The sequence below is a fragment of the Daucus carota genome, chromosome 1, assembly GCF_001625215.2.
Source record: "Daucus carota subsp. sativus chromosome 1, DH1 v3.0, whole genome shotgun sequence".
In the NCBI taxonomy this organism is placed as follows: Eukaryota; Viridiplantae; Streptophyta; class Magnoliopsida; order Apiales; family Apiaceae; genus Daucus; species Daucus carota.
The window spans coordinates 29,694,333-29,707,761 of NC_030381.2; the positions used below are offsets into that span (position 1 = coordinate 29,694,333).

Genomic DNA, 13,429 nt, shown 5'->3' on the forward strand with positions numbered 1-13,429 from the left:
GCACCCAACTTCCTCTTCCAGGCTGTCCTTGGTACACACACATCTCGTAGACAATGGCGTCCAAGTCTATGGTCCCCTTCTCCCGCAAAACCCAGTTCTCCGCGTTTCGGGGTTTGTTCTTCCCCCCAACTACCATCCGAATCGCCTCAGGTCTGTAATCCACCTTGATGCCTCGCACCACAGAAAAGCCGTTCTTTTCCGCCTTGGCGTTAGCATAGAAATCCCGAATAATAGTCAACGGGACCGACTCCCATCCTCTCTGCTGAATCATCTGCATGAGATCACCGTCCTCCCGTGTAGGTAGAAACCCCCTCTCCTTGACCACCGGCTTAGTCATAAGCCATGTAAATTCCTGTTGCGCCTCTTGTAGATGTAAAACCAACCTCTCCCATCGAAGAAGAGTCTATAGAAGCTGCTTGCGCACTGGTTTCGGGGCTCTTTCTTTGTCGTTTGGGTGCCATGGAAATAGATCTGAAGCTTTGGTGGGATTAGGGTTTGTGGGTTTGAATGGGTTTGTGTGTATAGCTTTGTGTGTATATATGAAGTTTGAGAATTATAAGACGAATAGGGTAAGGGTTTCTGTTTATATAGAGTTAGGGTTGCTGGTTTTAGGGGCTGGAGTAGAGAAATTTCGGGTGGTTGCATGCAAAAATAAGTGCTGATTTAAAGGTTTAAAAACTAAAAAAAAGTATTTTTTTCCCGACCTAGGCGCGGTCGCGCGCTACCACGGCACGAGCGTGCCACTCTCTGGAATCAGGGCGCGGGCGCGCCCTGCGGCGGCGCGGGCGCGCCACTCTCTAGAGCTGGGGCGAAAATTTTCTGCTTTTTCTTGTATAACATGATTGAAATGCGTGGGTTGCCTCCCACGAAGCGTTTGTTTAACGTCATTAGCTCGACGTGAAATCCGGTGTCCGATCAATTTCCTATAGGTGGAGTATCCCTTGACGGATACACCGAATCAGCTCCTTGAATAGATTCACGGGCCTCAATTCCCAAGGTTCCCATTGCTTTTGAGAATGCGTTGGATAATTCGACCGCAATTCTCTTATATTCCTCATCACGAGAGTCAATACGCCGTGTAAATTGCCCTAATTGTGTCCACTCGTACTTCAAACTGACTGGCAGATTCACCGTAGATAGGTCCTTATCAGTGAGAGAAAATCTTGAACGCCCTGGCTTATGATCTTGATATTCATTAGTCGCCAGCTTCTCGATCAGATCATATGCCTCCTCGTAACTCTTTGCCCAGAGATTTCTACGTGCTGCTACATCTAGCACAGCCAAGTCCTTTGTAAAAATAATTGATTGCCATTCCATCAGGCATTCCATCTGCTGGAAGTTTCTTCAGCATTTCTTTAAAGCGCTCCTAAGCGGTACAGAGAAATTCCCCTAGAAGCTGTGAAAACTGAGTTGAAGTGTTCCTGACGGCAGTAGCTTGAATCAAGGGACAGAATCTGACGAGAAATTGATGTTCAATCTCCTCCCACTTAGTAAGAGAATCCACTGGTAATGAGTGGAACCAGAATTTAGCTTTGTCCCGTAGAGAAAACAGGAAGAGTCTCAACTTCACAGTATCCTTAGAATCACCGTTGAGTTCCAAGGTATCACAGAATTCCCCGAATTTCTTTATGTGCAGTTTCGGATCTTCTAGGGTGGAACCCCCAAACTGAATTGTACTCTGCATCATCAGAATAGTTCCAGGCTTGATCTGGATAGCACCGGCTGCTATCGCTGGCCTGATCAGGTCAAAATGAATGTCATTGATCGCTAACCGAGAAAAATCTTTTGATGACTCCTCAACTGTTGTTGCTGCACTATCCATTATGTTAAGATTCATCGTTTTCGCCTTTGCCAGTGCTTCCCTCGAGGACACTCTATTCAAGTACCTGAAGCACACAAAAACTAATGGTAGTGAGTAACAACCCTAGAAAAGAAGAAAAGTAAGAAAAGAATCCGAGTTAGTGAACTTTAATGGACACTGATGACAAGCACATAAACTAAATATTAACACCGAGTCCCTGACAACGGGGCCAAAAACTTGTTTGCACAAAATCACGCAAGCGTACGTGGTCACAAGTTATATAGAATCTGAATTAAGTCCGTCCCCACAGAGACTGGTGTATTCACTATTTATGCACTTATTCAACAGAGTATGATTATCATCCACTGCTAAGACAAGTAACAAATTGGTGGTTTTTTTATACAAAATTAACTAAACTAGAATTTAATCAGAATAAAGACACATGGGATTCTAACTCCATTATCTACTTCATTCAGTGATTTGCCTTCTAATTAACATGTGACTGTTGATAGCTAATAGAATAACACGAAAGTAATATATGCCAACTTTCGTTGTACACATATCATACCAATTGAAATCCACAATTAAGATAGAATTCTCATGGACACAAAATATGCTCAGACCCTATATGTCTATAGAATTTTAAAACAAAAAGGTTTAATTACAAGTCATCCATATTGATTACACAAGGCGATAAGAAATAGTTCAGATCAAATCACAAATCATGTTTTATTCACATAATCCCGTGTTTACATGGCAAAGTTCTAAATCCAATTATCCACTATCGCTTAAAAGAGAATTAACAAACGACTTAGATGTTAGCTACACATCCAAGAAGAATAAGTACGGCCATGCAAAGAAATCAACGTACGTCACACAATTAATCAGGCAAAATCATTACTGAACTACGTAGATAAATCCGTTAGAATCCCATGAAGGCGATTAGTTCATAATCGAACTAAGTGTCATCATGGGTTCTAATGAAAACATGATAAATAAAACAATAGAATTGAAAAGATGAATAATGCTTCAATTAGTAAATAAGTGTACGGTAATACAAGAGAAGAAATCAAATCCACAACGTTACAGAATTGAAATTGCAATTGTTCTTCGCTCGTAGCCGTCACACTCCGTGCTTAGAACTTACGTAAAAACTTGATTAAAACTTGTTACAAACTCGTAAAACCTATCGTACAATACACTCAACATGTCCCCTATGCTAACCTAAGTCCACCGGGCCTCAGCCGAAGTCAACAGCCCACAATACATAAAAAATTACTTCCCGGCAGTGAGTGGCGCGGGCGCGCGCTTGGACAGTGCGGGCGCGCTGGGCTGTAGTGCGTGGCGCGGGCGCGCCGTCCCTTGGCGCGGGCGCGCCGACCACTGCCTTGGCTTGCTGTTTTTCTTCGCTTCTTTGTTTGAGTGCACGTCCGATGTCCCCTAGCTAGTACAACTTCCGTAGGTGATCACGGTTGCATTTAGCTCATGCAACAAGCCCTTTAAACCCCTAGGCAGCCCTAGTGGACAAGTGCGATCTCGTGAGGGTTTGTAGAAGATGAACCCCCAAAATCTTGAAGTCACGATGAGTCCACAATATCTATTCTTGCAAATTATACTCCAAAACCAACCGAAAATGATAGAAAATTGCTTTCATCACCTCAACTCATGAACTGCACAGAAAAACACAAAAACACATCAAAAGATACAAAGCACTCGAGTTCAAACGATCAATTTATGTGGAAATGAAGGCCTCCAAGTGGATATAAAATCCACTTGTCAAAGGCAAATGTAAATCTTTGGTAACCAAACCTGATACTGAGTCAATAAACACTAATGATGACTCAAACTCTGATGATGAGTCTTCAGATTCTGATGACATGAATGAGGAAGATATCATGCAGATGGCTGCCTTGGTTGTGAAAACCTTCAAGAAGATTGGATACAAGAACTTTGGAAAGAAGAAAAGGTTCTCAAGGAAGGTCTCTCTTACTGAGCAAAAGAGTTTCAAGAAGACTAAGGGCAAGGACAACAAATCTGGGAAGCTGGACAAGTCCAAGGTCAAGTGCTACAATTGTGGAGAGATGGGACACTTTGCACCTGAGTGCAAGAAAGGAAAAACTGAGAAGGCTCTCATCTCCAAAGGCAGGAATTGGGCAGAAAATTTAGACTCTAAGGAGGAAGAAGTCAACTATGCTCTTATGGCTACCACAAATGAAGAGCCGGGGACTTCTGATGTGAAGGTACCCCATACAACTCATGCTTTTGATACAGAAAATATATATGAGTTAAGAATTTTTCTTAAAAGCATGCATGTTAGTTATAGAGATCAGACTTTAGAAAATGAGAGAATAAAGTTTGAGAATTCTGATTTAATTAAAAGGAATGACTACCTTGAGAAAGAACTAGTCATGATGCTAGAAATTCAGAAAGAGAAAGATGAGGCTGTACTTATAAAACATGAGCTCTTTAAGAAATTTGAATATCTAAAATTAGAATTAGCAAAAGAGAGAAAAGTCATTAAAACCTGGACTCATTCTGGTAAAAGTACATGTGAAGTGTTTCAGAATGATACTGGAGGCTTAGGTTACATAGAGGAAGATGAACTAAGGTTTAAGAACTCTGTGAAAGCTAGAACACATTTACCTTCTAGGTATACTCAGCCTTTAAAATTCAAACCTGAACCTATAATGAGAGACTCTGAAATAGAAAAAGATAAATCCTCTACTAAGGTAGAAAAAGAAGAGAGTCTAGAAAAGCCTAAGGTAAAAAGGCTAAAACTGTTAACATAGGACTTATGACTCAGAAACAATTGAAACACAAACTCAAAGAAGTCAAGTCTGTTAATAGTGAAAAGGAACCTAGGAAGAATAGGAATGGCAAGATTGGTATAAACAAGAGTAATAATTATATGCCAATTCCCAATGCTCCTAGAAAAACCTATCACCACTGTGGAAATACTAATCATCTTGCTAATTTTTACAGGAAGAACAAGGATATTAACTCCCTACCTACAAAGTCTGGAGTTAAAAATGCTAGTATTAGATATAAACCACAAAAGCCTTGTTTTCATTTTGGCAGTGAATGGCATTCTATTTATACTTGCAAAGAATAATATAGTTTATATTATGATTATTATCAATTGAAACCATCTTTGAAAAAGGTTAATTCAAACTCTGCAAGTGTAAACTCTGTTGATAAGTCTGTTAGCTCAAACTCTGATAGTAATGATTCCGCAGCTAAAGCTAACAAACTTAAAAAGGCCAAAGGATCCAAGCAAGTCTGGGTCCTTAAAACTAACACTTAGTGGTCTTTGTGATTGCAGGGCAACAGGAAGAACATCCTAGTTCTGGACAGTGGATGCTCAGGACACATGACAGGAAACAAGGCCCTACTGTCAGAGTATGTGGAGAAAGCTGGCCCAAGTGTTTCTTATGGAGATGGCAACATAGGAAGGACTCTGGGATATGGAAATATCAATCTTGGAAATGTCATCATCACTAATGTAGCTCTGGTCTCAGGACTCAAACATAATCTGCTTTCTGTGAGTCAAATCTGTGACAGAGGTTATCATGTTGATTTCTATGATGAGCACTGTGAAGTTGTGAGTAAATCTACAGGAAAAGTTGCTCTGATAGGAAGCAGGCGTGGTAACATTTATGAAACAGACTATCAACAAACTCTGATGGTAAAGCAATCTGCTTCTCTACAAGAGTTTCAGTGGAAGACAACTGGAAGTGGCACAAGAAGATTTCTCATCTTAATTTCAATAACATTAATGAGTTGATTAAGAAGAAGCTTGTGAGAGGACTACCAGATTCACTTCTTACTCCAGATGGCCTGTGTGATTCTTGTCAAAAGGCCAAACAAAGAAAAACATCTTTCAGGAGCAAGACTGAGTCCTCTATTGACAAACCATATCATCTTCTACATGTAGATCTATTTGGTCTAGTAAATGTTATGTCCATTGGTAGGAAGAAATATGCTCTATTGATCGTTGATGAGTACACAAGGTACACCTAGGTATACTTTCTACATTCAAAAGATGAAAATGCTCTAACTTTGATGGATCATGTAAAGCAGTTGGACAATGCATCTGAAGAGAAAGTGAAGATCATAAGAAGTGATAATGGTACCGAATTCAGAAATTTTACAATGGAAGAGTTCTGCAAGAAAAGAGGTGTAAAACAAGAATTTTCTACACCTGGTACACCACAACAAAATGGTGTAGTTGAAAGAAAGAATAGAACTCTTATTGGAGCTGCCAGAACAATACTAGATGTAGCAAAATTATCAACATATTTCTTGGCAGAAGCTGTACAAACTACATGTTTCACTCAAAATGCAACTCTTATCAATAAGCATGGGAAGACACCTTATGAGATGGTGAAAAACAAGAAGCCAAATCTAAAGTACTTCCATATCTTTGGTTGCAAGTGCTTTGTGCTCAAGGCTCATCCTGAACAGCTTACAAAGTTTGATCTAAAAGCTGATGAAGGTACTTTTGTAGGTTATCCACTTTCGACAAAAGCCTTTAGAGTCTACAATCTGAGAACTAAGGTGATTATGGAATCTATACATGTATCCTTTGATGATAAGAAGACATAAGACTTGAGGATGCAGATGATCATGATCAATTGCAGTTTGAAAATGAAGATTTATTCTTTATTGATGTAAACACTGTAGTGTTCTAAACACTGATAAAGTAAACTCTGTTGAACAGTCTGCAGAATCTGATGAAACTTCAAACTCAAATGTTAATGGAGAAAGTGTTCAGGGGGAGCATGAAGATAATACAGAGACATCTCATGAAAATACCTCCTCTTCAAACTCTGATTCATCAGAAGATGGCAATACTGCAGGGGGAGCTTCAGACACAACTGGAAATCAACAAGAGAATCTAGAGAGCATGGATCAAGGGGGACGACCCAATGCACACTCTGAAAAACCTCCACCAGCAAGAAAGTGGACAAAATCTCACACACCTGACTTAATAATTGGTGATCCCGATGCAGGTGTGCAGACAAGGAAAGCAACTTCTAATGAATGTTTATTTCACTCTTTCTTGTCTCAAACAAAACCTAAAAAGGTGGAGGAAGCTCTTCAAGATGCTGACTGGGTACAAGCAACGCAAGAAGAGCTGAATGAATTTGAAAGAAATGAAGTCTGGACACTAGTGCCATGACCCAAGAACAGATCCATAGTTGGTACTAAATGGGTGTTCAGAAACAAACCTGATAGTGAGGGGTAATTACAAGGCATAAAGCAAGGCTTGTGGCTAAAGGGTACTCACAACAGGAATGAATTGACTATGATGAGACCTGTACTCCAGTTGCAAGACTAGAGGCCATAAGAATCTTTCTAGCCTATGCTGCTCACAAGAAGTTTAAAGTCCTTCAAATGGATGTCAAGAGTGCCTTCTTGAATGGGAAATTGGAAGAAGAGGTATATGTTGAACAACCTCCAGGCTTTGTGGATCCAAAGCATCCAGACTATGTCTACAAGTTAGACAAGGCACTATATGGACTTAAGCAGGATCCAAGAGCATGGTATGAGACTCTAGCACAATTTCTACTTGACTGTGGATTCACTAGAGGTACAGTTGATAAAACTCTGTTTTACTTAAACCATGGTAATGATCTGCTATTAGTTCAAATCTATGTCGATGACATCATCATTGGATCTACTAATGCTAAACTCGGTGAGAGATTTGCCAAGCTCATGTAGTCAAGGTATCAAATAAGCATGATGGGAGAGCTTAGTTATTTTCTACGCTTACAGGTAAAGCAGACTGAAGATGGAATCTGCATTAGTCAAGAAAAGTATACTAGAGATCTTCTAAAGAAATTTGGAATGCTAGATAGCTCAGCTGCAACCACTCCTATGGCAAAAACAACAAAGTTAGACAAAGACACAGGAGCATCAGTGGATATCACCAACTATAGAGGGATGATTGGTTCACTACTTTATTTGACTGCAAGTAGACCAGACATCATGTATGAAACCTGTCTATGTGCAATATTTCAAGCAGATCCAAGAGAACCTCATCTCTTTGCTGTCAAGAGAATCTTCAAATACCTCAAAGGAACCACTACATTAGGATTATGGTATCCTAGAGAATCAGATTTTAAGCTAATTGGATACTCTGATGCTGATTTTGCAGGTCGTAAAATAGACAGGAAGAGCACAAGTGGAAGCTGTCAATTTTTAGGTGGTAGACTTGTTTCTTGGTACAGCAAGAAACAAAAATTAATCTCAACATCCACTGCAGAGGCAGAGTATATTGCTGCAGGGAGTTGCCGAGCTCAAATTCTATGGATGAAGAATCAACTGTTGGATTATGGATTATCATTTTCTAAAATACCCATGTACTGTCATAATCAAAGTGCTATTGCTATGACAGGAAATCTAGTGCAGCATTTCATGACAAATCATATAAGCATCATATATCATTTCATCAGAGATCATGTGATGGAAGGAACTGTGGAACTTCACTTTGTGCCAACAGACCAACAACTTGCAGATATCTTCACCAAACCACTGAGTGAATCAACTTTCACTAGATTGGTGAATGAACTAGGAATGATCTCTGGATCTGACTAGAAATCTGGGTTAGGCATTCTAATTCATCACAGCTTTGCCTATATTGCTAATTGATTATTTGTTCTCATCCATGAAATTAACACTGTTAACTTTATGTGTTAAACTCTGTTGACAAACTCTGATATACTTTGTGACTCAAAAAGGCATTACTGTTGTATATTATCCTCATTCTCCGTTGATAAATTGCCTATGAAGATAATACAAACACTGATTAGTCCTTATTAGTAATCATGAAGAATTCCTGAGTTACTTATGAATTCGATCCTTTCATTTTCTTGGAAAAGAAGTTTCTACACTTATATGGTATGATGTAATCCATGTCAGATATTAGAATCTTAAAATTATTCATTACAGATATAAGTGAGAGATGTTTACTTGAACTTACTTTATGGATGCAATAGCTATCTAAGGACTAAGAATAATAAAATACAGATATTTCCCCTTAAATAATGATAATAGTACTCCTTTGAGATTGTAAATGTCAATGTGATAGTAACTGAGAAGATCCACACAAATTGCTGGTATTAAGCTCTTTGCTAAAATTTTAATAAATTTTGGTGATCAGTTACAAGTTTACAATTACTGGAGAAATACTACTATCAGAGTTTATTATAGGTCGTGCCTCATTTACACTGAGAAGCGTCCTGAGAAAAAAAAGGGGGGAAGTCATAAATAAAAATTTCTGGTCCTTGGTTTAGTCTGTTGTGTAATAAGTTTGAACAATTTTAAATTTCTTCCTTATATTTATGAATTTATGGTTTTCAAGAGTCTTTATTTGATTAAATTACTCATGTCCACACACACACAATTTTTTAAACTCTGACATGATGGGAGATAAATTCTGTGATAAAGTCTAATGTTATGGTGAAATTAATTGATTATATTTTAAATTCTGAGGCATCAGTTTTTATTCTTCAGAGTTTCGAGATTGTAGTTCAGTAATTATTTACGAGTTTAAATAAGATGTGTTTAATACAGGAAATGTTAAACGATTTGTATTTTGAGTGGATGCTGACTCATAGTTTACCTTGATAAATGGGAGAGTTCAATCATATTATTTTACATGCTAACGTGCAATAATTAAATGAAAGTCATTATTACTGTGCCACCATCTCTATCTACCAGTGGTTGCATGCCAGGTGTCCCACTCACTATATTTTACGAGAAAACAGCGGCGTGTACTAGTGATTAAAGGATTTTTTATTTATATTCTCAATGTTTATTTACTGATCATCCTTTACTTACTCATTTCATATGCACAAACATCTAAACACACGCATCTTTACACATTTTCTCTCTAAACACTTTTATCTCTACTCACCATTTCTAATCAGTTTCTTTTTGAACTCTCATCAAACACCATGGCTACCAATGCTTTCACATCTCTCGGCTTAAACCATGCAGCTATTCTAAATATTGATGGAGTTAACAGAGATTATCATCTCTTCCAACAGTTTTTAGACAATTCTGAAATCAAGAAAGCACTAACAGAACCTGGGAAGATCTCTGCTTCTCAGATCAAAGCTTTCTGGGAGTCAGGCGTATACTCTGGTGATGGGTCACCAGAGATTACATTTACCTACAAGGAAACCTCCTACACCATCACTTTGACTACTGCAAGGGAAACACTTGGACAGGAAGATCATAATGCATATACTGTTGCTGTCGGGGACATGGAGATCAGAAGAATGCTGACTGAGATTGGGTATGATGGAGATACTACAAGGCTAGGTCAGTTGAAGATACCAAATCTAAGAAAAGAATGGAGCTTTTTCTTTGATAGCATCACAAGAGCATTCCAACCAAAATGAACCAACTGGGATGCTATTCCATTGGAGTCACTAAAAATCGGGTATACTCTACTTTATGGCTCTCATTTTGATTATGCCCGCTTAGTTATGAAGCATTTCGGGAAAAAGATGCATGAGAATAGAAGAGTTGTTTATTTTGCTAGATTCTGTCAATTATTTATCTCTACATGCATTGATGAAGAGATACTAAACACTGATGAGGTTCAGTGTTTTAAATAGCACAAGAGAGTCTTTAATGACTTAGTGTCTAAGGACAATAAGAAGCCAACTCTAGGGCCTCTTTTAATCCCTCAGAAAATGAGGCAAGCAATGGGATTGTCTTCAGCTCCAGCTCCACCTAGACATCAACAACAACCTACCATAATCATATTAGACTCTGCTCAAGGAACCTCCTCAAAACCTTCAAAGTCTGTTAAGAGAAAGCCAATCTCTGTGGCAAGCTCTCCTCCCAGGAGAGTTACAAGATATCAGACCACTCCTGAGAATCTAAAGTCTGATGCTGCTTCTAAGCCTGTAAAGAAAAGGAGACTTGTTGCAGCCTATGAATATGAAGAATTAGTTCAGGAAGAGGCTGAAGATGCAGAAATAGCAGCTCCTCAACTAGTGCAAAGGCCTAGGAGGAGAAAAGCCCCAATAACTGCTCCTCTCACTGACCTCACTTTGTCTGATGAAGAGGTCCATGAACCATTCTCTGATCCTGTTTTGGAGGGGTGCGCACAACAGCCAAACACTGAAGGAGATAATGCAAAGGCTGCTGCAACTGACAGAACAGAGTTTGTTCCTCATGCAAAAGAAAATGTTCTTGTAGAAGATATAACTGGTCATTCTGACAGTTCTGAGGATGAAGGCATGGCAGCAGAGTTTGCTAAAGAGAGGACTGTGACTGCAGATATGAGTCAAGCCCTGGTACTTTTAAATGTGCCTCTTCAATCTTATATGCCTAGAGACTCTGATGATGAAGTTCTTAATATCAGACCACTCTCCATGATTCCAATGACTGATTCCTTCATGGCTGATATGGAAAAAGAAAAGGAGGCTGCCACTAGTGCTAGAAATGCAGCACAAAGTCAGGAAGCTATGTCTGGAGCTGAGACAGCTGCAAAGTCTGATGCAGGAAAATCTGATGATGTAGTCCAGGAGGGAAGAGAACCAACCCTGTGTTAGGGTTATACTGAAATATTCGTTTGAAGTATATAACAATTATTTGAGAATTTTCAATGCATGTTTTCACATTGTCTGTATATTATATATTGTAGACAATCTAGTATCAAATGGGATAGCAGAAGATTAGATTGTCAGACTCCTTATATAATATAATAAAGGTTCACAGTCGAGGTGGTGTTAGACAAACCACTGGAATGGCTGAAGTATTATTTGGAAATAGTTTATCTTGACTATTTAATAATACTTATATACTTTCTGTATATTGAACGGGATCAAAATAGTAGAATAATTGTTTCTTTAATTCTGACAATAAAGAACTAAGATTCTATGATGTTATTAATGCTTAAATTCTTAATCCGGATATAGTGATTGACACTTGTATTTAATGCACATGCCTTGACTCATAAATTAAGTAATTTATTTTAAATTACGAATTTATGTATTGGGCAATGACATTATATACAGAGTGGGATATTGACTATAAAAGGAAACCGTGTCCGAAAAATATATTCGGGTGATGATGTCCTCTTGAAAGCTCATAACGATAATTATGCTTTAGTCCTGCAGGCAGATTTGTTCTTGCATAATTATAAGGTTGAGTGGATGATCAAGGATAAAAGATATTGATTAAATTAATTGTCAGATATTAATTTAATTAATGGACATGCGATATCTTAAACATGGGGAATTTATAAGTAATTAATATGGGAACCGAATTATATAATTAATTTACGGAATTAGGAAAGGTAGTGCAAATATTAATTCTTTAGTGGATTGAATTAATATTTAATGACATTGGGCCTGGCCCGGAATGTCATTGGAAGGCCTGACCTAATGATCCATGATCCCTACTGTAGCCTATATATATTCTCGTTCTCCTAAAGCTGAAAAAACAACCAAAAACGAATTTACAGCTAGGGTTTGAGAGAGGCAGCCGTTTTTCTCAAGGAGCCAGCTAGGGTTTTGGGTTTTTCGGAGCTTTAAGGAGAGGCACACCTTGGGAGATCGAAGGCCACACTTCGTCCAAGGAGAATCAAGGAATACAGTAGAAGACGTGGATTTGAATCGCTTGCGCCGTAGCGATTAAGGTTAATATTCTGTTCGAACTTTGAATTAATATCATAAAACGCAGGGCCAAGATCGATTGTTCTTACAATTGGCATCAGAGCCCAGGTTGTGGTTCTGCGATTTATGATATGTAGTCCATGTCATGATTATATATGCGTGTATATAGTGATTCTGTGATGCAGGTCGTGATCCACTATTATGGCCGTTTTTTAATTATTCTGTTATGTTGGATTCCACGTGGTTTATCGTGGCTGTTGTAAATCACGAGGGTTGATCGTGATAGTTTAATCTTGTAATTCAATTTGTAATTGTTTTAGATTATGATCTGATGTAATAGAATAGGCTGGTTCGTCTATACGAATTTGTATGTAATTGTTTGATCAACGGAGCTGCAAGAAACAGAGGTCTTCCGCTGCTGCGATTAGAGTTTCAGGGGTGCTGCACTGTTTTGGTCATAACTTTTGCATACAGTGTCCGATTTGGGCGAATAAGCACTTTTCGGAAACGGCAGAACGAGACGAAGCTAGCTAAACCCCGTTTTGCCGGGTTGGAGGGTTTTCGAGGCTGTTTTCGGAGTTTTTCGAGGCATTCTGAGGCTGTTTAGGCCTCCAAACGGGCTCTCGAAGTTTTCTGGACAGATTTGGATTCTGTCGAAGGATCAATTCGAAGCTGTTTTTTCCCGGGCCATAATAGTGGATGTGCTTTATTATGATTATTGATTATTGTTATTATGTGTTTCTTGTTTATGTTGTATGCCATGTGATACTAACCCTTCGCATGCTAGAATGACATGGACATAGGGATGCTTTTAAATTATGCTTTAATCATGCTAGTATGCTGCCATGTTATTTATTCTTTATCTGTTCTTTATGTTGCTATAACCATGATAGTATGCATGTGGACTTCGAAGAAATAACATAGGGCGATGCATCTAGATTAAAATCCTCAAAGTAAATTCTAAGTGGGAGAGGGAGTTAATATGATA

The 13,429-nt window shown here is 38.6% G+C and overlaps 1 protein-coding gene across 1 annotated transcript; it reads left to right on the forward strand.

Moving 5' to 3' along the window:
* Positions 1-3,678: 3,678 nt before the first annotated feature.
* LOC135149890 (uncharacterized) lies at positions 3,679-5,821 on the forward strand. The gene is made up of 3 exons (XM_064085800.1): positions 3,679-4,563; positions 5,124-5,486; positions 5,591-5,821. The coding sequence occupies exons 1-3, from the start codon at positions 3,679-3,681 to the stop codon at positions 5,819-5,821; spliced, it is 1,479 nt and encodes a 492-aa protein (XP_063941870.1).
* The last annotated feature ends 7,608 nt before the right edge of the window (positions 5,822-13,429 follow it).